The sequence below is a fragment of the Pinus tabuliformis genome, chromosome 8 (assembly GCF_031772625.1).
Source record: "Pinus tabuliformis cultivar Carrire ecotype Pingquan chromosome 8, CPIR1, whole genome shotgun sequence".
In the NCBI taxonomy this organism is placed as follows: Eukaryota; Viridiplantae; Streptophyta; class Pinopsida; order Pinales; family Pinaceae; genus Pinus; species Pinus tabuliformis.
Genome location: NC_142294.1, coordinates 91,800,594 through 91,826,037, shown reverse-complemented (window position 1 = coordinate 91,826,037; position 25,444 = coordinate 91,800,594). Strand labels below are relative to the sequence as shown.

The 25,444-nt window shown below is 36.1% G+C and overlaps 1 protein-coding gene across 2 annotated transcripts; it reads right to left on the bottom strand.

Moving 5' to 3' along the window:
- Positions 1-291: 291 nt before the first annotated feature.
- On the bottom strand, positions 292-23,777 carry LOC149234291 (uncharacterized). 2 transcript variants are annotated; one of them, XM_089461145.1, is made up of 7 exons: positions 23,383-23,777; positions 13,754-13,856; positions 13,526-13,570; positions 12,989-13,084; positions 12,595-12,691; positions 543-703; positions 292-422 (listed from the first exon to the last, which is right to left on the bottom strand). In XM_089461145.1, the coding sequence occupies exons 1-6, from the start codon at positions 23,509-23,511 to the stop codon at positions 568-570; spliced, it is 606 nt and encodes a 201-aa protein (XP_089317271.1). In that variant the 5' UTR covers positions 23,512-23,777; the 3' UTR covers positions 292-422; positions 543-567. The 2 variants fall into 2 exon arrangements, with proteins under 2 accessions (XP_089317271.1, XP_089317272.1); XM_089461146.1 differs by having other exon boundaries at positions 543-700.
- Between the last annotated feature and the right edge of the window lie 1,667 nt (positions 23,778-25,444).

Sequence of the window (25,444 nt, the reverse complement as noted above, 5' to 3'; positions counted from 1 at the left end):
CTATCAAAATGGCATTGATCTCAAAACATCCCTTTTTAAGTTTGAAACGGGAAACACAAATAGTTGTGAGGACATGAACTATCAAAATGGTATTTGATGTTGAAACATCCTTTTTTAAGCGTGAAATGGAAAATACAAATAGTGTATTGTAACATCCTTTTTAAAGTTTGAAATGGAAAATACAAAGTGTGTTGTAACATCCTTTTTAAAGATTGAAATGGAAAACACAAAAAGTTGTGAGGAAACAAACAATGAAAACGGTATTTGATCTTGAAAACGGTATTTGACATGGAAAATACAAACAGTGAATTGTAACAAAAGAGGTTCGAGAAGGAATATAATAGTCTAAAGAACATTGTGCTTGTCATTCCATATTTGAAGTTGTACGAAAACATGGTGGAGGCAGCGAAGCAGCAATGGACCTGCAAAATTTATATTCTGTTAGAATTAGTAATATGTAAATCAGTTGCAGAAATTTATTAGTAATACTCTGCAGGTGAGTTGTGTTAAAATGAATCTGGAATGAATGGTAATGAAGTTACCTTTGCTATGGGGATCCATATATTGTTAGTGGAAGATGCATGGTGAATAACGGCATATTGAACACCATTGGAGGTCAATGCACAACTGGAGATGCAGTTTTTTTGCTTGCCAATCTACATGTAGTTGTGCAGGTATGTTATTTCTGAGCCCATGTGGCCTGCTGCAAAAGAAAGAAAAGGTTAGAATGAGATGTACAGACAATATAAAGACATTCTAGTATTTGCTTTTTTACTAATATTGATTAAAGTTTGTTGTTGTTGAAAGATATGAAAAGTATGTTATGAAATAGAATGAGTTAAATAAATGGAGGAAACCTTTTGGTGATGTCAAAGTACGGGTTGGAGCAGATTATCTGGAGGCGGCATTGAACGGAGAATTTCTTCTGCGTGTTTTCTGCGAGCAATGTTTTTGTTGTCCTTCATTTTACTGTAACGATCGAAACTGAATGCGGGGTTAATCCGGAGATCTTGTAGAGAAGGCACTCTTGAAATAGCTGTGAATGTGAGACCTTGACGTTCTGTTTTTCCAATGTCAATTGTTGCTTTTGGAAGGGTCATACCTTGAGATTTATGTATGGTTAAAGCCATCTTCAGTGGAATTTGTGCACGACCATTTCTTTTTACTGCTGGAATAGGCAAGTGAGTGGGGTTTCTTTCATCCCAAGGAGGCCCAATGTACTTGGGGAAATCTACGACAACAAATGTTGGAATTTGTGGTGGTGCAGTTGATTCTTTGTAAAAGATGGTTACAATTTTTCCAAGGGAACCATTAACAAGACCGGCTGAAACCCAAAGGTTGGAAGTCAACATAACTTTTTCGCCATTGCATAGCAATACAATTCGCTCAAGTTGCTCATCTTCAGAGGAAAGACTGGAATATGTGTTGTCATCTTCAGCAATGGATCGTGCAATAGGAGTGTTTAGAGATTTCATCATTTGCTTATTATGGACCGTTGTTTGAGCATTTGTTGGAAATAGATGCATGGAATCATGGAATGAACATATTTCTTCTTCTGATAAATAGGAATCTGTGCGCGACATGAGTACGTTGTAGTCGTCGATTGTTGGATTTGCATCTCTAATGTTCTGGAGAATGTTCCTGAAAGTAACCTGGGCGATGTCGTCGCCTTGTTGACGAAATATTGTGTCTAATGTGATGACTGTGTTGAAGGTGTTCCACAGTGCGCTTCCGTGGCTCGTCCCTGCATATAGAGGTATGTCTTTGACGGGTGGTAGCTGACCGAGATCACCAACCAATATTATGGAACAACCACCGAAAGGAGTGTTTCTTTGGTGGGGAAATGCCTCGCGAAGACGTTCATCAATATGGCTGAGAAGCTTTGGCCCAATGAAGCTCATTTCATCGATTAGTATGTATCTTATATGCCTGAGTTCTTCTTGGAATTTTGCAAGAGCACTACCTTCTAACGGCATAAGATCCTTTATAGGAAGGTGCAAAGCAGAATGGATTGTCGATGCTTGTATGTTGAAGGCAGCAACCCCTGTAGGGGCGAGGAGCATGATCGGTGAAGGTCCCAGGCTTGCAAGGCCTATGAGCATATCTTTGATGCAATTAATAAGGAGGGATTTTCCCGTACCAGCAGTGCCTTGTATTATCATTCTGAGAGCGGGTAAACAATCCTTCCTAGCAAAATGATTAAGAATAATATTTAGAGCTTTTCTTTGCATTGGAGATAATGTAGCAAGGGTCGGCAGGGTATGTTGATGTGTTTGAAGAATGCGGTGGATGGAGCGGCTATTCTCAATGAATTGTATTGCATTATTTTGTAGATCCAATGGGATAGTGGTATGATTCCAGTTATGGGTGTCATCAAAGCCACGAAGACCAAGCATGTCAAGGTCGTTTATGAGAAGCTCATTTGTAGGGTGTAATTGGGAAATTAATTCCCATTCATTTATTTCCATGGTGTCTGTTGGATTGGCTTCATTCATAGTTGAGGTATCATTTGTGACAGATTCAATATCAGATAGTGTGCGGCGTTGATGCCAAGGATTGTAGAATGGGCGAAATGCTTGCCAATTTGCGATGAATTCTGCAGCAGAATCTCCTATATCTTGTACGATATGGCGAAAAGGTTTGTATAGCATAAGTTCAACCCTGCAAAAGTCAGCGTAGCAAGGTTCTGTTGTGGATGGTATGGAGGAGTAACGTGGTATGACCCGAACAATTGCTTTTGTAGGCCTTTGTTTCCATTTGTTTGTTCTGCGACGAGGATCATATGACCAGGATCTTGCCAACTCTATTAGTGATGTGGACTCTAGGGTAGAAGGGCGCTGGATATATGTATCTATGAAGTGCGGGGATGTAGTGGAGGTGGTGTCCGTTTGTGGAAGGCGCATAAGAATTTTTTGGTTTACATTTAAAGAAATGAATGGCCGACTACATAATGTTAACGGTAATTTTTGCAGCATATGGCAGGTTTCTTGTGCTCCAATGTCACGATCAACAAGGGTTTCTGAAAGAAATTTTCGAAATGCGGATGTTGTTGGGTCAGCAATGGGTGAAGCCATGACAATTCTACGTAGCATGTCGTGGAAGCTTTCAGATTTTTTTTCTGCTTTGGATGCATATTTGGCGATATATTTTTGTACAGCGTGTATGGAGAGTACTAGTTGGCAGTCAACATTTGCACGCCAAATAGATAGGATGGTAGGGTTATGGCTATTGAGTCGATCATCGTTCCGAGCAGGGGTGTATGTTTTTTGGCCATTGGAATCAATGAATAAGGCCGATTTTTGATGTAATTCCCACGGTGCTTTATAACGACATTGGAGTGAGGATCCAATTTTTCTTAGGCACGTGCTTTCTGAGCATTTTGTGTGACGTTCAACACAATTGACGAGCTGTTCATAGTCACTGAAAGGATTGGTTCTGAAGATTTGTGATGTGGACAACAGGCAAGGGTCTTCGGGATTTGTCCAAGCATTTGGTTGGTTTGAATTCGAAGGAGCACGAGGGTTCCAAGCGGAAATATATTTGTCGAAGAACTGCCTTGCAATATCGACTGCTTCTGTGTCTTCCCAGTTAATATTCTCCATATCAAGTGCATTTTCTATCCAAAGGAAACCATGGATGTGCGCAGATCCCCTATGTTGCCATTCATACCTAACAAGTATGCGTTTTTGTAAGATAATTTTGCAATAGGTAAGGAATGTTGTTTAGAGTTCTTGGAGGAAAAAAAATGCGGTAGAATGCGTACCTGTACCAGTAATCTTTTGTATTCAAGTGTTTCTCCAAGATAATCTCACGAAATGCTGTGAATCTATGGTGCATATATAGTGATGTTAAATGTGGGTTAGAGATAATGTTATCATTTCTCCACTTTTGTTGTTTTCCAATATCAGTAGGAAGACATCCGGGCATGACTGCATGAAGATCAGGCCATTTTGTATCAGCTGCACTCAATGTGAAGAAGAACGTCGGGCAACCGAGTTGAGATATCATGTCCATTAGTTCATTTTTAGCTTTGTGCCAAAATGACCTTGTTCCACGTAAAGAGCTACCGAATCGCATGACTTGCTCTGCCAATTGCTCATCTGGAAATTGTTCTAATCGAATGTTCAGATCTTGAATAGATATTGGAAAGTTATCCGTGATGTTTTTTTTCACAAAAATCGACGTTGTTGCTTGACTGCGATGCCGCATCATGAGATTATATATGTAATAACGAAAGCGTGGGTGGCTTCCAAATCTGTTATCGTAGTAACGTATGAGATGAAGTGCATATTCATGTAACTGCACAGCTTTCATTCTTGGCTGATTTGGCATTGCAGCGCCTGTCGGGAAAAGGGCAGGGAAAGCCATAGAGAGTAGACCTTCTGTGTTGTATTCATTGACTGGCGATAAACCAATTGTTGGCCACTCAATTGTAGTATCAGATTGGTGGTTGTAAGCATGCAAATAATGGCGGATTTCTTGGATTTTTGTATTTGTATTGGGTATGATGGGTACGAACGATGATGTTTGGCCAGCGGATGGGTCTGTGAAATCTTCGGTGAGCTCATGGGGTGGTTCAAGTGGAAGGCGAACAGTGGTTTCTGTAGTATTGGAATGGTGAAGGGAGGAGGAGACATCGGTGGGGATTGCTGGTAAGGACGCCAGTGCGTTGGAATCAATACGAACATTCTTATAGTATGGGTCATTAGCCAATTTGTATTCCAATGCAGTGAGAACGCGATGTCTACTGACAATGAAATCATAAGCCTTATGGTCATTACTATGACGCGTGACAATTAGGATGTCCAAGTGCTCAACACGTCGTGGCAACATGTTTGTGATTTTTGTTATGTCTTGAGGAAAACAAATTGTGTGGCCACTGTATTTATACTGGCCACCACGTGCATGTGTTACTTGCAGTATAGGATTAACCCTAGCAATGAGCATTTCTTCTATTTGTGAAAGAGACGTAAGGGCAGCTGGTTGAGGGCCAGGGTCCATGTTGTTTGATAATGAGAAGCGATGACCCTTTGTTTCAGAGGCGCATCTGGAGCAGCAATACATGTGGTTGGAATTGCAGATATGTATTCCAGGATATGATTCAAGACAAATGGAGCATGGGCATTTAGGTGGAAGTTTATGAAGCTTTGAACGGAAATCTCGATGTGCTCTATCAGTATAAACATTGCTGAAAGCATGTGCAAAGGAGGGGTTAGGGCAATGAGGCATGGACGTATTTGTTTGAGAGGTTTGCTGAGAAGATAAAGAGTCTGATAATTGCAAGGGAGGATTGTTTCTAGGGTGGGCCGTTTCAGACGAGGAAGGTTGGTCACCCTTTTGTTTTTTGTGTTTTTGACATTCTATGATGTTTTTTTTTGCTTGGTAAAGCTCACGGCGCCGTGCATTTATTCGTTCTTTATTTGTTGCATAGTATCTTCGAGCACGTTCATTATTAGAAGAAGAATCCATTCACAAAATTTATGGTACCTATAAGCAAGGGAGGGGAAAAGAAGAATGTTATTTGGAGACAACAACCATGTTATTGTATGAAAGAGAAAGAACGGTAAAAAATGCAAGCGAAAGCGGAAGAAGGGGAAAAAAATCTAAGTTCTGAACAATGGCATGTGAATTTTTTTATTTGAGATATGTTTTTGAAAGAACCTATTAGTATTTTTTCTGCATACATGTAGGTAGTTTCATGTGTAAAGCTGATAAAAGGAAAAAAAATGTGATTTTGTCTACTAACATAATGCTAGATACAATGGAGAACAAATATTTATTTCAATGGTATATAAGAAAATTTCATAAGAAGACATGCAACAATATATCTTGTAAAGTTGTATTTATAAAATTGGACAATAGGAATTGCCAAAAAGCAAGGAACACATTCTGCAATATTTATCTACAATGTCGAGATGCTCTGAATTTCTCGAAGGATGTTTTTTCATTCTGTCGTGAAATGCAGTTTTTCTTCTTTTATGATAACGCATTTCAATCGTGGGACTTCTTTAAAAGTTTCTGTCTTCACTGATAGTGTGAAGATATGATCTGTCCATAGAGCTCTAGAGACAATTTCCTTGATTAGTTCTGGATCTGAAGATAATAGATAGAAGTCTTTGGCATTATTTCCAAGAATTGTAGAGCCCGCGTCTTCGAAAGCAACAGTTGAAGCCAATTCACCAGTGTGATCTTGTATGTCGATTTTCAATAGGTATCTGTAATCACAGTCGCTTACTTCAGCGTTGCATTTTGGACAGAACCACACCCCTGTATTTTGTGGAATAAGTTTTTTCATGCATTTTTTCCCACCAACAATCGACGGGCAAGAAATGTAGTAAAAACTATCCATACCAATTTTTGTTATTGTGCCCTTTAATTGGAAAAATGTTGGTTTCTCTAAGGAATCCATACTGTAAATGTCAGCAATTGTTATTTTTTTTTGTTGGTGGCAAAAAGGAGAGCTTGTTGTCAAAGATGTAGAAGCAGCAGTCGAGCCTTCTTTTTTAAACCACGACTTTAGCGCATGGGCCTCTTCAATGTCAGGATCTACAAGAACAATGGATCTCGTTGTAGTGCCGATATTTTTTCCATTAAATTCCCCAACACGTGCAGATTTGATTGCAATGATGGGGTTATTTCCTGTAGCACATAGGGAGGAGATTTCCTGTGAAACGGCATGAAAATTATCTCCCCAAAAGATTGCATCTATGCTATACCCTGACATGTCTCGAAGCTGTACTGTTTGTTTATTGACTTCAGAGCCATCTTTTCTACGTATAGTGCATACACTGGAAATGTCTGTGACAACACCAAGAATATCAACAATGGAGTTGACGTTTGTTGTTCTGATATCATCAATTGATTTTATACTGAATCGCACTGTTGGATTATGTTTTTTTTCACTGACAACATGTTCTATGGTAGATGTTGCATTCAACAAAATTTCCCAGTCATTGTTCAAGTGGTTGTATTGCTTATTAGCCATTTTCACATTCCCTTTAGAAACAATGTAGACATTTCCATTTTGGATTTTGTCGAAAAAATAATCTGCGACATTGTTGAAACATGTAATATGTATTTCTCCACCCTCTGTATCGAACAGGTCAAAACCAAACACTTTACCGGGTCCGTATTGATTCTGAAACTGTCGAAGAGCTGTTTTCCTTTGGACGTATCCTTTTATGCACCAGTTTGAGTGGTAAGGGTTTAACGATTTGATGGGAATTTGAACCGGTTGAACGGACGGGGTTGGAGTAGTTGGAAGAGGGCAGTGCCTTTTTGATGGAGGATGTGGATCCGATGAGGATGGAGAGTTTTCATCAGATGTGATGGGGACACTCATAGTTTTTGGATTGCCAATTAAGGGTGCATATGAAGCAGATATTTCAAAGTCTACTAGCTTTATAGACCTACACGACAAATGAGAGTCAAAGGAATAACTGTTAGAAGCGGTTGTGTTATAAGTAAAAAAATGTTAAATTTGAAATAAGAAATTTATAACAAACTTACGTTGAAGGACCAATAGCTGAGGTAGTCCAACTTTTAACATTTATAATAGAACCCTTTTGTAGCAAGCCTGTTGCTACGAGATCATTGAAATCTTTTGGAAGCATGATGTGTTTCTTATGTGTTCCGTCTGAAATTGCAGTACGATATCGTGGAGTTGAATTTGGCATTGATTGTATTGGCTCAAGTTCAGCAATTTGTAGGTATGGTTGAATATGAGTTGATCCAGATAACATTGAGGAAATTGCATTTTCAGTGAGGTTTGATGTCATTTTCTGGTACAAAACAAAACACAAAAATGTTGAAAGAAGCATGTTCAGTTTTTTTCTAAATGAGTGGGCATCTAAGCTTGTAAACATAATGAAGAAAAATATTTATTACAACAACTTTTATACGTTCATTTTTTTTTAAGCATACTTCCACGAAGCGTAGAGGAAGGAGAGGGAGAAACAAATGAAATAGAAGGTTTGGGGGTAACTCTAGTATCATCTGGTTGCTGATTTGATTGCCCAAAAATCATGGTGTTTTGAACGACAGAGGTCGAGAAAAGCCATACCAGCAGGCGAAGTGTAAGCCCTGGAAGGGACAATGTAGCCATATGAGGTACACCAACATCTCCCCTAGAGGAAAAGGGAGCAGGATTCCCCCAAGGGGAAATCCTTGATTGGTGGACTCCATTTTGTCAAATTGAGACCAACGAGGGAGCAGTGATGTTATTCCGATTTGAATAAATTGTATGACACTTTGACACAACTTGCTTATTCAATTTTTAAGAGACGAGAAAAAGCTAAAGACGATTCTAGTCGCCTTCGATTTGGGCAACTCTAGTATCATCTGGTTGCTGAGTTGATTGCTCAAGAATCACGGTGTTTTGAACGGCAGAGGTCGAGAAAAAGCATATTGGCAGGCCAATTGCAAGCCCTGGAAGGGTCAATGTAGCCATATGAGGTGCACCAACATCTCCCCTAGAGGAAAAGGGAGCAGGATTCCTCCATGGGGAAATCCTTGATTGGTGGACTCCATTTTCCTACCCTAAGACCAACGAGGGAACAGTGAGGTTATTCCGATTTAAATAAATTTTATGACACTTTGACACAATTTGCTTTTTCATTTTTTAAGAGTCGAGAAAAAGCTAAAGATGACTCTAGTCGCCTTCGATTTTTAACGAGCCTGAAGTGACAAGTGCTCAGATGGTCTAGGTTATTCCGATTTAAATAAATTTTATGACACTTTGACACAATTTGCTTTTTCATTTTTTAAGAGTCGAGAAAAAGCTAAAGATGACTCTAGTCGCCTTCGATTTTTAACGAGCTTGAAGTGACAAGTGCTCAGATGGTCCTTTTCTTTTAAGGAGTCTGAAAAGGAATGAAAGTGACTACTTTGGATATCTAGACAAGGGGATTACCAAACCAATCGCAAAACTGCAGAATACTTTTTATGGTACGGCAGTCAATCTTCCTGAATGCTGTGTTCAGTGCATTGCGATCGATAGGGCGGCAGACACGGCTTCCTGAGGATAAAGGATATAGCCTACTTTGGTCTCCCAATATATACTCGACGGCACGTGGGAGCACAAGTCCGTACTGGCACTTGTCATTTCAAAGAGGAGGAATCACCCAACCTACGATGAAAGTGATAGTTACCAGGCTTTACGACGCTGGAACACGTCTCTAGCCTAGACTTCTAAATGGTGTGCGTTAGGTTCCAAAGCGTTTTTATGTTTATTGAAATGTATTTTACAGTTGGTATTTCTTAAGAAGTTTGCCTTTAAGGTTGATCGCGTGATGTACATAAACAATTCCTAAATATGCAATCTAAGATGATAAACAATCGTTTACTTTCTTTTTTGCAATGAAAATCCTAGCTATTAAGGAAAGAGAAGCGAAATTGTTTGAACATAGAGCAGAGAGCACACGCAAAGTCCTAAATCAATCTCCGCATGCATTCTAAATGTAAATGTACATGCATGTATTTGTTTTCCGCTTTCTTAATGTGTGGATGACAAAAAAAATGCCAAGTGGAATATAATATCAATACAGGGATATGACTAGTCCAGAATTCAGACAGACATAAGCAAAGGTATTGAAGTTTGTATCTAAGATTTTCTAGAGTTTGTTCACTAAAAACAAGACAGCCACGATGGCACCACTTTGCATTAGTTTAACTCAAAGGAATAAATTTTAAATTATCAAGAAAGCATATATATAACTGAATCATTTCAATCGGAAAATAATTTTTAATGAAATTTATAAGACTCTTTAGTTTCTCAGTGGCTAATGTACAATTGATGGAAGAGGATTTTGTATCATGGCCCATGGATGAAATAGAAATGAAGCAAAAACTCGGAAAGGAGATTAAGGTTGTTACCGGAGATGAAGCAATACAGAAAACGCCCAGAAATGTCCCTCAATGCTGAAAGTTGGATTGCCCAGTGACAAAAAAGAGTAGGCCAAGGCAAAGTATCTGTATTTAACATTGTTGTGTGAGTAACCAACACAAGCTGCACAGTGCTATGCAAATTAATAGTCTTTGCGAGAAGAAAACCCAACATAATCCACACAATCTAATCCTCGCGAGGAAGGTTTTTGCAGGGATTTAAAGGTTTTCTTATGTTATAAAATCCTAGGCAAATGTGGGTGCCCGAGCAAATAAAAATGTTTACCATAATACCCACTTACTATTAAGCATTGTCTCCAAAGGAACTTGAACAATATGATAAAAGACTGATCTTTTACTTCTATAATATACATAATGTTAAATATATGAAAAACACTTTCTGCTTTCAAGTAAGACTCTATAGTTGCTGAGTGGCTAATGTACAATTGATGGAAGAGGATTTTCTATCATGGTCCATGGATGAAATAGAAATGAAGCAAAAACTCGGAAAGGAGATTAAGGTTGTTACCGGAGTTGAAGCAATACAGAGAACGTCCAGAAATGTCCTTCAACGCAGAAAGTTGAACAGCAATTACAAATTAGTTTGCAACTGGTTCACATATAGTAAAAAATGGATATTGTCAGATAAAGGTAGGGAGAAATTCAATAACAAAACAGAGATTGAACTACATGCAAGATGATCTGAGAACAAGTAGTTTAATATCATCTTTTAATATAATTTGATGGTTAAAAAAATATGTTGCATCATTCAAAAGTTATCAATTCAAATTTACAGATAGAATATGCATGACTTTGCACACTAATAATAGAATATGTATGACTTTGCAAACTTAAATAGTGATTTCAGAAGTAAAATATATAAATACATTTTATGATTCAAATTACTTCCAAAGTTAACAAGATTGGATCTCATTACAAGAACTTCCAGCCACCTTATTGTAAGACCTTCATATTTGAAAACATTTTACCCTACTTATACTCTGTAATTGAGAGTATAGCTAGAATATAAGGTTGTACTTCGTTACATGGGAAATATATATATATATGCACATCAAAGCCTGATTGAATAACCTGAGAGCATAGTTCAAAACACCAAGTTGAAGCCTAGATTTATATTTAATGTTGCACAAATTTGGCAGAAAGCAGCCATGACTACATCTGATCTCTCAGAGGACTAATTATTTTTAACTATTCACAATCATGGGCTTTTTTGTTCTGAAGACAATGAGTTGAGTTCGGCAGTAAGTGGTGATAGCGTGCTTGGACCCAGACTGCAGCCCCTTTGGTCAGGGAAGCTGATGTCTCGATAATGTGACAGCAAGGTGAACTCTTACCTATCTTTCTACCCTTACAGGCCAAAACAGAGGGCCTTTTAAAAACATTTTACCCTACTTATACTCTGTAATTGAGAGTATAGCTAGAATATAAGGTTGTACTTCGTTACATGGGAAATATATATATATATATATATATATATATATATATATATATATGCACATCAAAGCCTGATTGAATAACCTGAGAGCATAGTTCAAAACACCAAGTTGAAGCCTAGATTTATATTTAATGTTGCACAAATTTGGCAGAAAGCATAGGATAAACCACTGACAAAGTTAACAAAGCCTGATTGAATAACCTGAGAGCATAGTTCAAAACACCAAGTTGAAGCCTAGATTTATATTTAATGTTGCACAAATTTGGCAGAAAGCATAGGATAAACCACTGACAAAGTTAACAAAGCCTGATTGAATAACCTGAGAGCATAGTTCAAAACACCAAGTTGAAGCCTAGATTTATATTTAATGTTGCACAAATTTGGCAGAAAGCATAGGATAAACCACTAACAAAGTTAACAAAGCCTGATTGAATAACCTGAGAGCATAGTTCAAAACACCAAGCATAGGATAAACCACTGACAAAGTTAACAAAGCCTGATTGAAGCAGACTTGGAGATGGTAGTATGGTGCCAATAGGTGCCAACAGAAATCATGAAATTGTTAATGCTATTTGATTCAACCTAACAGTGATGTGCTATCAAACTCCTCCAGCTGAAATGCATGCTTGAAGACGTCAATTCACAAGTTTTACATGCAATAGCAGAAAATAACCATATGCATAGCCTAGCCATTGAATAGAATTCAATGTAACAATGATGTGCTATCAAACTCCAGCTGAAATGAGTGCTTGAAGATGTCAATTCACATATTTTACATGCAAAAGCAGAAAATAACCATATGCATAGTCTAGCCACTGAAAAGAGAATGCAAAATAAAACACAATATATAAGTAACCCGGTTTTTCTCGCTACTTTAAAATGCGTGCATGACAAAAAAAATGCCAAGTGGAATATAATATCAATATAGGGATATGACTATTCAAGAATTCTGACAGACATAAGCAAAGCCATTGAAGTTTGTATCTAAGATTTTCCAGAGTTTGTTCACTAGAAACAAGACAGGCACGATGGCACCACTTTGCATTAGTTTAACAGAAAGGAATAAAGTTTAAATTATCAAGAAAGCATATATATAACTAAATCATTTCAATTAGGAAATAATTTTGAATCAAATCTATAAGACTCTGTAGCTGCTCAGTGGCCAATGTACAATTGATGGAAAAGGATTTTCTATCATGGTCCATGGATGAAATAGAAATGAAGCAAAAATTCGGAAAGGAGATTAAGGTTGTTACCGGAGACGAAGAAACACAGGAAACGTCCAGAAAATGTCCTTCAATGCTGAAAGTTGAATGGCCCAGTGAGAAAATACGGTAGGCAAAGGCAAAGTATCTGTATTTAACATTACTGTGTGAGTAACCAACATAAGCTGCACAGTGCTATGCAAATTAATAGTCTTTGCGGGAAGAAAACCCAACATAATCCACACAAAGGAATAAAGTTTAAATTATCAAGAAAGCATATATATAACTGAATCATTTCAATTGGGAAATAATTTTGAATGAAATTTATAAGACTCTATAGTTGCTCAGTGGCTAATGTACAATTGATGGAAGAGGATTTTGTATCATGGTCCATGGATGAAATAGAAATGAAGCAAAAACTCGGAAAGGAGATGAAGGTTGTTACCGGAGATGAAGCAATACAGAAAACGCCCAGAAATGTCCCTCAATGCTGAAAGTTGAATTGCCCAGTGACAAAACAGAGTAGGCCAAGGCAAAGTATCTGTATTTAACATTGCTGTGTGAGTAACCAACATAAGCTGCACAGTGCTATGCAAATTAATAGTCTTTGCGGGAAGAAAACCCAACATAATCCACACAATCTAATCCTCAAGAGGAAGGTTTTGCAGGAATTTAAAGGTTTTCTTATGTTATAAAATCCTAGGCAAATGTGGGTGCCCCAGCAAATAAAAATGTATACCATAAGACCCACTTACTATTAAGCATTGTCTCCAAAGGAACTTGAACAATATGATAAAAGATTCGTCTTTTACTTCTATAATATACATAATGTTAAATACATGAAAAACACTTTCTGCTTTCAAGTAAGACTCTATGGTTGCTCAGCGGCTAATGTACAATTGATGGAAGATGCTTTTCTATCATGGTCCATGGATGAAATAGAAATGAAGCAAAAACTCGGAAAGGAGATTAAGGTTGTTACCAGAGATGAAGCAATACAGAGAACGTCCAGAAATGTCCTTCAACGCTGAAAGTTGAACAACAACTACAAATTAGTTAATATCATATTTAGCTTGCAACTGCTTGACACATAGTAAAAAATGGATATTGTCAGATAAAGGTAGGGAGAAACAACTGCAAATTGAATAACAGAACAGAGATTAAACTACATGCAGGATGATCCGAGAACAAGTAGTAAAGAATAAATTACCACCACTTTCTCCAAGTTGCGTAGATATCGAATTCAGTTGTGCCCTGTTCTCATAAAGGCACTTAATAGCTTGCCTCGATCTTACAATTTCTTTTGCCAAATTCTGCCCAAGAAAATATTGACTCATTAAAGATAAAAGCAAAGCCTGTATAATGATATTTCTACTTTAAAAGAACAAACATTTTGCCTAATAAAAAACCTGGGAAAAGAAGATCTGAAATAAAAGTAACCCTCAACACAAAAATTTCATCAATACAATAGACACCAAATCCTAGTTCATCACATAGCAGAATTCAACTTGCTTAGACACATCTGCCGTTAGTTCTTTAGAAAGAAGTTTGTTTGCTGCCCTTGCTCCTCTAAGGACTTAGGACACACACTACTAAGGAACAGAATTTGTTTCCATTTGAAAGGAATTTTGATTTTGATTTTGAGCTAGCAAAGCTCATGGCTCAAGCCTCATATGCAATTCCATGCTCATTAGGCAAGCCATATTCTCACCGTACCTTAGGAGGTCCACACAAAGATATCTTCATGCTTATATACTTGTTCCACAAGGGAGAAAGCTCTTCAATCCCCTAAGAGGGCGAGTGATTACTCCACTAATGCCATGAAAATTTATTTTCACCAATAATTCTTAGCAATAACGTGCATAGTACAGCATAATACATTTTTCCTTCTGCAAAGTGCAGAGACTTGAATCTTAGAAACATGTAAATATTACCAAAACAAGAATAAGGGGAACACAAATGATAACAAAATCTGAAGACTAATATATCTCCTTCCAGGCAAATATCTAGTTATTAGAGTCATACCTCGTATGACATGTCAATAGTGCCTTGGTTACTATATGATTAAATGTAAATGAAAAAGCTCTGAACGTGTTAGATGCTGAAATTTAGAGAAATTTGTCAATGTCTTTTGATATTACATTCATAATTTAAAGTGAATACACAAAACTTTTGGCAATTTACTGATATTTCTACTTTAAAAGAACAAACATTTTGCCTAATAAAAAACCTGGGAAAAGAAGATCTGAAATAAAAGTAACCCTCAACACAAAAATTTCATCAATACAATAGGCACCAAATCCTAGTTCATCACATAGCAGAATTCAACTTGCTTAGACACATCTGCTGTTAGTTCTTTAGAAAGAAGTTCGTTTGCTGCCCTTGCTCCCCTGAGGACTTAGGACACACACTACTAAGGAACAGAATTTGTTTCCATTTGAAAGGAATTTTGATTTTGATTTTGAGCTAGCAAAGCTCATGGCTCAAGCCTCATATGCAATTCCATGCTCATTAGGCAAGCCATATTCTCACCGTACCTTAGGAGGTCCACACAAAGATATCTTCATGCTTATACTTGTTCCACAAGGGAGAAAGCTCTTCAATCCCCTAAGAGGGCGAGTGATTACTCCACTAATGCCATGAAAATTTATTTTCACCAATAATTCTTAACAATAACGTGCATAGTACAACATAATACATTTTTCCTTCTGCAAAGTGCAGAGACTTGAATCTTAGAAACATGTAAATATTACCAAAACAAGAATAAGGGGAAGACAAATGATAACAAAATCTGAAGACTAATATATCTCCTTCCAGGCAAATATCTAGTTATTAGAGGCATACCTCATATGACATGTCAATAGTGCCTTGGTTACTATATGATTAAATGTAAATGAAAAAACTCTGAACGTGTTAGATGCTGAAATTTAGAGAAATTTGTCAATGTCTTTTGATGTTACATTCATAATTTAAAGTGAATACAAAAAACTTTTGGCAATTTATTTTGAGGAGCAATGAACGAAAATTTTTGTTTATGGATAGAACAACACATGATTACAAGAAGATCACAAAGAAGCAGAGATCGTTAAATCTGAAGCCCTGCAAACAATACACAACTATCTGCATATTACATGAATGCCAGAAAATATCGCATTGTAACAACTTTAGAGTCCACTCTCCTAAACAGAGGCAAATACACAAGATAGAGCAACATGTCATTACATAAGAACTGTTAACAGCAGCTTGGCTATATGTGAGAACTGCCAACAAAATGGAAAGTGTTGGCATTAATCCAGGGAGCTGGTAAGATCATGATTCAGATTTGTGTGAGGTGAATCAGGTGGACAGGCTGGAATGAACAAACAAAAAAGACCACTATTGACATTGTCTGGAATTTCATTCTCTCGAGTCTCAATAACCTTGGATGGATCTTTCAGTTCTTGGAGACCTAGCATCCCAGTTGGCAAGTTGTAAAAGTATGGTTGAGGATATTGATTTCGGATTAACTACATACAACTAAGAGGCAACTATATTTCTACAATATGTATGTTTTGGGTTGATTATTATGGTTTGGCAATTATGTAGGAAGGAAAATGGGTTGTCTATTTGTTATTTCTTTTGAGATGCTTGTAACTATTACTTATATTGAACGGATAATATAATGTTCTTTTTGTCTCCTAAAATGTGCTTGGCTGTATGAATTGGTCACTCCATATTAACTTATAGAATTTCAATTCTCATTCTTGGTTGTTTGAATTGGTTACATGTATATTAACTTACAACGATTTGTCTAGGAATATTCCTATCACACAGACATTGATATTGTCAAGTCTGTACATTTTATCTGATGGGAGGACGGACTTCTATATGGGTGTCTGAAGGAACTACATAAGATACTACCATTCCTCCTACATGCTGCAATGCATAGTGTATATCAGGTATACATACACAAGTTTCAGTTCTTTATTGTCCATAGCGTAAAGCAATTACAGTTATATCAACTCGTAGTTATTCATACTGGAAACGATGGCAGCACATCAATGATACAACCCTGGCTTCACTAAAATATTAACTTGACAATATATATAAGCTCTATCAGACATAGTAATGACAACTCAATAGCAATTAGTGTGATAGAAAAAATTAGACCAAAAATAGCTAGCAGAAAATGCTAGTAAAAAAAATATAGCTTCTGGAAATACCATAGAAACAACCCTACAGATCAGAAAGTTTCTTTACAAAATGCATTTCCAGATCAGAAAGTTTCTTTACAAAATGCATTTCCAGGGCACAAAATGCAAATAGAAACATAATGTCTCACCTAACATAACAATGATAAGAATGTTCTAATTACTAGAAGAAAAGAGTTTAGAAGGCTTTTTCTCACTCCTGTTCATAATACATATTGTACATTTGCATACCAGTCCAAATGCATGGTAAAAAGTTGTCATTTTGACAGAACAGGAAACAGCATAATACATTTTTCCTTCTGCAAAGTGCAGAGACTTGAATCTTAGAAACATGTAAATATTACCAAAACAAGAATAAGGGGAAGACAAATGATATCAAAATCTGAAGACTAATATATCTCCTTCTAGGCAAATATGTAGTTATTAGAGGCATACCTCATATGACATGTCAATAGTGCCTTGGTTACTATATGATTAAATGTAAATGAAAAAACTTTGAACGTGTTAGATGCTGAAATTTAGAGAAATTTGTCAATGTCTTTTGATGTTACATTCATAATTTAAAGTGAATACACAAAACTTTTGGCAATTTACTTTGAGGGGCAATGAACGAAAATTTTTGTTTATGGATAGAACAACACATGGTTACAAGAAGATCACAAAGAAGCAGAGATCGTTAAATCTGAAGCCCTGCAAACAATACACAACTATCTGCGTATTACATGAATGCCAGAAAATATCGCGTTGTAACAACTTTAGAGTCCACTCTCCTAAACAAAGGCAAATACACAAGATAGAGCAACATGTCATTACATAAGAACCATTAACAGCAGCTTGCCTATATGTGAGAACTGCCAACAAAATGGAAAGTGTTGGCATTAATCCAGGGAGCTGGTAAGATCATGATTCAGATTTGTGTGAGGTGAATCAGGTGGACAGGCTGGAATGAACAAACAAAAAAGACCACTATTGACATTATCTGGAATTTCATTCTCTCGAGTCTCAATAACCTTGGATGGATCTTTCAGTTCTTGGAGACCTAACATCCCAGTTGGCAAGTTGTAAAAGTATTGTTGAGGATATTGATTTTGGATTAACTACATACAACTAAGAGGCAACTATATTTCTACAATATGTATGTTTTGGGTTGATTATTATGGTTTGGCAATTATGTAGGAAGGAAAATGGGTTGTCTATTTGTTATTTCTTTTGAGATGCTTGTAACTATTACTTATATTGAACGGATAATATAATGTTCTTTTTGTCTCCTAAAATGTGCTTGGCTGTATGAATTGGTCACTCCATATTAACTTACAGAATTTCAATTCTCATTCTTGGTTGTTTGAATTGGTTACATGTATATTAACTTACAACAATTTGTCTGGGAATATTCCTATCACACAGACATTGATATTGTCAAGTCTGTACATTTTATCTGATGGGAGGACGGACTTCTATATGGGTGTCTGAAGGAACTACATAAGATACTACCATTCCTCCTACATGCTGCAATGCATAGTGTATATCAGGTATACATACACAAGTTTCAGTTCTTTATTGTCCATAGCGTAAAGCAATTACAATTATATCAACTCGTAGTTATCCATACTGGAAACGATGGCAGCACATCAATGATACAACCCTGGCTTCACTAAAATATTAACTTGACAATATATATAAGCTCTATCAGACATAGTAATGACAGCTCAATAGCAATTGGTGTGATAGAAAAAATTAGACCAAAAATAGCTAGCAGAAAATGCCAGTAAAAAAAATATAGCTTCTGGAAATACCATAGAAACAACCCTACAGATCAGAAAGTTTCTTTACAAAATGCATTTCCAGATCAGAAAGTTTCTTTACAAAATGCATTTCCAGGGCACAAAATGCAAATAGAAACTTAATGTCTCACCTAACATAACAATGATACGAATGTTCTAATTACTAGAAGAAAAGAGTTCAGAAGGCTTTTTCTCACTCCTGTTCATAATACATATTGTACATTTGCATACCAGTCCAAATGCATGGTAAAAAGTTGTCATTTTGATAGAACAGGAAAAAGCACATAAAAAATCTGGAAGCACATGAATTACAAAACTACAAAAGTTGAAAAGGATGAAAAAAATAAGCAGCAACATAGATACAAAACCATCTTCTTATATCGCCAGTTACTACTAAAAATACACCTAAACTTATGCTAATATATTTGAACATTTCATTTAATTAATTTTTATATTTAATCTAGTACCTTGAGTCCTGGCATTTCCTTCCTGACAACATGTTACCTTCTATCAATCTATGGTACTTGATAGCACTCTAAAGAGGAAACCACGATAGATGGACGAAATCAACTATTCACCATGCTAGAAGCAAGACAGTAAAATTCTCTATGAGTCTTTTGTGTATCAGGGGTTTGCTTCTCCCACTGTCCACACAGGCAAAATATTGACTCTAAAAAAATACAGAACGACCCTGCCTTTTTCCAAAACGCAAAAACCCGTTGCGATTTTGAATTGCATCAGCAGTCCATGAACGTTGAGTTAGGCAGTTACTCATATATTTTCATTTCATAAAATAAATGAACAATAAAACATTCCCTCTTGGGATCACATCATCACAGGTGTCCTTTTGGCTAAAGATAAAGGTCAATAATTTTCAGGCATGCAGATGTTTTTACTATGGCATCAATAGCAAATGCTTTCGATGAGTAAGTTCAACCATGGATACTTCTCAGTTGGTTTCAGGGAGTAATGCAATCAAAAGGCACCTTAGAAAAGAGGTTACTATGAACACAAAGTTCAACAGAATTAGCCCCAAAATAGCTAGAAACTGCACATATTGACCCAAAAAATATCTTCCATGTCTTATCATCCATGGTAGCATCCTGTGAATACGGGATTTGAACAAATCATAATTATACACATGTTGGGAATGATAAATTTCTGATGGAATGTTTTGTGGTTTTAAAGTGAACTAATGCAAACTTACAGATTTCACTTACAACGTTTTTCCCCTGGATCTAGCATGTGCCAGAAATAGGTGAATTTCAAAACTACAGGAAGTATGATTGGGTTAAGAACAACATTTCTGTACCAATAAAAAAATGATCAAATACGTTAATGATTCAAACAGGTAGACTTTCAACCAAAGGCATGGAAGAAAAACTATTGAGAAGATTATTCTTAACCCTAATTGTTTATAAATTATTATAGGCATAATAAATAGGGAAGGATGAAACACACCCATGGAGAAAATCCAACAGATTTGAATGCAACACAATGATTATGTGCAGTTAATAATCAAAACAGGAAAGGGAGTAAAAATCAGAGATAAAGGAAAATATAAAACTAAAACAAGAAGTAAAAACAACCAAAGTAGAAAGAAAAGTCACCAAAGTTTATGAAAAGCCCAAGCCCGCTAATATATTTCTTCATATATATGTAGGCTTGAAAAAAGAAAGAATAGAATAAATAGGACTTGCGGCAGATAATTGCCCAATTTAGAATGTCTAATTTGCCTGGAACAGAAAGTTTCAGGTCACAGAGTTATTGCGTCCAAATAGGAAATTTTGATGACAATACCAGAAGCATTTACATGGAAAGAACAGCTTTTTGTCAGTGCATTTCCGCTAATCAAAAAATCCAAAGAGATGTGCTCTGTCTGAACTCTGAAGCCTACAACGAATGACAATTCTTGATGTCCTAATAACTTGATTGAAGCTCAATAAGCACACATCTGAGTCAGTTCTTCCAATTATCTGAACAAAATGATTTCTTTTATAATTGGTTCATTCGCAATATATAGGTAGCCCTATGATGGTGAAATATCACAGTAGCTTTCAACTTCAAGTTTGAAGAGAGGCAAGCCTGCCTGATGAATGCACAAAGGATCATTCATCTTGGCTGCTTAATTCACCATTGCACTAATTAATAATGAATTCTTCAACTGCAGAACTTCTAAAGCTAAGGTCAGAGTTTATTGCACATAGAAAGTACAAAGACTAATAGCACGCTATTTCCATATTCTCAGAAATGAAGTAAGATGTGATCTCATGTTTAATTCTTCGAAGATGTTAATAATCAATTGATAGAAACAAGTTTGATATGCTTGCAATCATCATGGAAATGCCCATCCAAAACAGACCCCCACTTCAAGAAATCAAAACAAAGACACCATAAGCAGGCATGCGACAGGCAATCAAGAAGAAATATATTAATCCCAAAAGATAGGCAGCATTAGCAAGACTCGGTTCATTTCTACTCAAGCAGATGGTTATCCCAAATTACTTCTCAACAACAATAATAGTATAGATCTCTTAAAAGCCCCAGATGAGAATACACAATTGATATCTTCAATTCAAACGTGCGTGCACAAAGCTGTAGGAACTCAACCACTGACATCGCTAGCGGTGCATCTCAAATGGAAGGTGTTGGCGCATTCGCATATCACATAAAATTCTCTTCACATGCAAAATTGCTATTCACATGATATCTGTTGTCATGAGAATCCACGAGTAAGTTCAGCCATGGATACTTCTCAGTTGGTTTCAGGGAGTAATGCAATCAAAAGGCACCTTAGAAAAGAGGTTACTATGAACACAAAGTTCAACAGAATTAGCCCCAAAATAGCTAGAAATTGCACATATTGACCTAAAAAATATCTTCCATGTCTTATCATCCATGGTAGCATCCTGTGAATACGGGATTTGAACAGATCATAATTATAAACATGTTGGGAATGATAAATTTCTGATAGAATGTTTTGTGGTTTTAAAGTGAACTAATCCAAACTTACAGATTTCACTTACAACGTTTTTCCCCTGGATCTAGCATGTGCCAGAAATAGGTGAATTTCAAAACTACAGGAAGTATGATTGGGTTAAGAACAACATTTCTGTACCAATAAAAAAATGATCAAATACGTTAATGATTCAAACAGGTAGACTTTCAACCAAAGGCATGGAAGAAAAACTATTGAGAAGATTATTCTTAACCCTGATTGTTTATAAATTATTATAGGCATAATAAATAGGGAAGGATGAAATACACCCATGGAGAAAATCCAACAGATTTGAATGCAACTCAATGATTATGTGCATTTAATGATCAAAACAGGAAAGGGAGTAAAAATCAAAGATAAAGGAAAATATAAAACTAAAACAAGAAGTAAAAACAACCAAAGTAGAAAGAAAAGTCACCAAAGTTTATGAAAAGCCCAAGCCCGCTAATATATTTCTTCATATATATGTAGGCTTGAAAAAAGAAAGAATAGAATAAATAGGACTTGCGGCAGATAATTGCCCAATTTAGAATGTCTAATTTGCCTGGAACAGAAAGTTTCATGTCACAGAGTTATTGCGTCCAAATAGGAAATTTTGATGACAATACCAGAAGCATTTACATGGAAAGAACAACTTTTTGTCAGTGCATTCCCGCTAATCAAAAAATCCAAAGAGATGTGCTTTGTCTGAACTCTGAAGCCTACAACGAATGACAATTCTTGATGTCCTAATAACTTGATTAAAGCTCAATAAGCACACATTTGAGTCAGTTCTTCCAATTATCTGAACAAAATGATTTCTTTTATAATTGGTTCATTCGCAATATATAGGTAGCCCTATGATGGTGAAATATCACAGTAGCTTTCAACTTCAAGTTTGAAGAGAGGCAAGCCTGCCTGATGAATGCACAAAGGATCATTCATCTTGGCTGCTTAATTCACCATTGCACTAACTAATAATGAATTCTTCAACTGCAGAACTTCTAAAGCTAAGGTCAGAGTTTATTGCACATAGAAAGTACGAAGACTAATAGCACGCTATTTCCATATTCTCATAAATGAAGTAAGATGTGATCTCATGCTTAATTCTTCAAAGATGTTAATAATAAATTGATAGAAACAAGTTTGATATGCTTGCAATCATCATGGAAATTCCCATCCAAAACAGACCCCCACTTCAAGAAATCAAAACAAAGACACCATAAGCAGGCATGCGGCAGGCAATCAAGAAGAAATATATTAATCCCAAAAGATAGGCAGCATTAGCAAGACTCGGTTCATTTCTACTCAAGTAGATGGTTATGCCAAATTACTTCTCAACAAAAATAACAGTATAGATCTCTTAAAAGCCCCAGATGAGAACACGCAATTGATATCTTCAATTCAAACGCGCGCGCACAAAACTGTAGGAACCCAAGATTGAGTTCTAGAACATGCCAAATGTGGTATATACATACTTCCTGTCTATATAATAGGAGAGAGGTTTAGCCCTCTTGAGTTCTGGAACATGCCAAATGTGGTATATACATACTTCCTGTCTATATAACAGGAGAGAGGTTTAGCCCTCTTACAGAGCAGAGCAACAGAGTTCTTTCCACAAGGGCTAAAACGAACCATTTAAGAACGATAATGATTAATTGCTATAACAGTAACAAGACTTGCTTACTAAATCAAATTTCTATGGCAATAGTGTATTTATGCAAGGAACCCAACCACTGGTCATTAATGTTGAGGCACACAGATCTTCAATCAAACATTCTTTCTTCGGAGCGATTGACCAACCACTAATTACAGAGGAAATGAAAGCAATTACAGTTTTACGATTCGAATCCAGAAACCAAGAAAGAAACGAAACTGTCTGTAATCTTACCCGGCTGCTGTCGTAGCGTGGCTTTGGAGGAGTGCCTTCTCCTCTGTAGCAGGTGCGAACCCCAAACCGGTGACCAGAATCTCTGTCAGGATTACAAGCCACATGAAAAAGCTTTATAAAAGACTCCATTACTTCCTCCAGGCAGCTGAAACATCAGAGGCAACGCACGACTACGCGGCCATTACTTCCTCGAGGCAGCTGAAACACCAGAGGCAACGCACGACTACGCGGCCCTCATGCAGGTCCGCCTCTGCAGGTCCGCCGCCCCCTCAACACCCGCATGCAGGTCCGCCTCTGCAGGTCCACCTCTGCAGGTCCGCCGGCGCCCCCTTAACACCCTCTAAACCCTAAAAAACTTTAACCTCTTAATCAATGGTTCATTTTTCTCCAATCGTCTAACACTAGATCTAAGGGATACGATTACGAAACGAAAACATTTTGGGAGGTTGATTTCAGAGGGGAACCCCTTACGGCGTAAATATCTATATATTATATTGAATTTAGGCTTCTATGATCCATACCAATTTTTTAGAAGATTTTTCGGCGAAAATCACATAGAAATATTTTTGTCGACGCTTTTCGAACCAACTAGTGGGGTTCATCGTCACGACAAGTTGAGTCAGCAGATTTGGCATTGCACATTAAATAGATAGGGCAGAATATCCAATGACCCAATTTTCTAGACAGGTAACGGCTAGAATGACAATAGCTAGATTGGACCGGAAACAGCTAGTTTGACTTTATAAGTTAATTTAATATTCTTGTTAATGTAAATGGATCATTTTAATATATTAAGTAAATTATAAAATAGATTAATTTGAAATTGTTATTATAAATATTAAAACTATTTAATTAAATTCTAATTAAAATAAATTAATTTAAAATTGTTAGAATAAATTAATTTAAAATTGTTAGATATTATTTAGTTATACAAGTTAAACTTAGAGTAAGCTATATAAATAGTTCATTAAATTCTAATTAATATATAACATAAATTTAATTTTATATTCTTAGTCAAAGAGTTTTTAGAAATATGACTGTTATAAACATATTACAATAATTAATTAATAGTCTATTTATGCGTGAAAAATAATATATTAATTTTAAATTAATTAATTATAAAATGGATTAGTTTATAAATTAATAATAAAATTAAATTAAGTTCCAATTAATAGTCCAAGAGGGCTCTTTTTTTTTTAATATAAATATTAGAGAATTCAAAAAATATTATCATATTAAAAAATAATTAATAGTTTATTAAAGGGAGAGGAAGAAGGAAGACAACGACTAGGATGAGAGGGTTGGGACCCAGCAACTACTGATCTCCCACCCATCCTCTCTAGTGAGATTGTTTGGCCTTTTTTCATCCTCTATATATTATATTTTAATTTAGTATTTACAATGCATATTTTATTATTTGTACATTATATAAATTATCAAATGTATTAATATGTTTTATTTATTATATTAATATTTTTTTGTTTCAATCTGTGACTTGAGGGCTGAGAGTTATATAAAGCCTATGGATAACTGAGGGACTCCTAAACGGATTTCTCATCAGGAATCCCACCTTATTTTACTCTAAAGTAAATCACTGTGTACTTTCTTTCTTTCTTTATTTATATAATATAATATAATATGGATAAGTAAGGGACTCCTAAACAGAATTCTCATCAAGAACCCCACCTTATTTTATTCTAAAGTGTGTTCCAAATCGCTGTGTACTTTATTTTTATATATATGTGTACTTTATATATATATATATATATTACAGATAAAGTTATTTATTTATGCATTTGTAATATAAACAAAATTTTATTTATTTTATATATATTTTATTTGTGGTTAATATATATACAATATCAAAGTATTACAAGGTATTAATGGTCCACCTATTTGTTATAGACATTTTTGTGCGCTACAACCCCAAGCATGAAATGTCCATAAACCAAGGGCTCCTAAGTCCCTAAAAGTGTTGTTCTAACCCCTAAAGGAACAAGGTCAACTGATTACAGCTTCTCCCAGAAGTTCTCCGTAAAAAACTACTCAGAACTCGTCAAAA

Bases quoted from the DNA above. Each gene is read 5' to 3' on its own strand.
- LOC149234291 (XM_089461145.1), bottom strand. From the start codon at position 23,511: ATGGAGTCTTTTATAAAGCTTTTTCATGTGGCTTGTAATCCTGACAGA. The intron at 13,085-13,525 runs GTAACAACCTTA...TGTTAAATACAG, and splicing joins TCTGTATTGCTTCATCTCTG to ATACTTTGCCTTGGCCTACT. The intron at 704-12,594 runs GTAACAACCTTA...TTTCTTTTGCAG, and splicing joins CCTGTGTTTCTTCGTCTCCG to CAGGCCACATGGGCTCAGAA.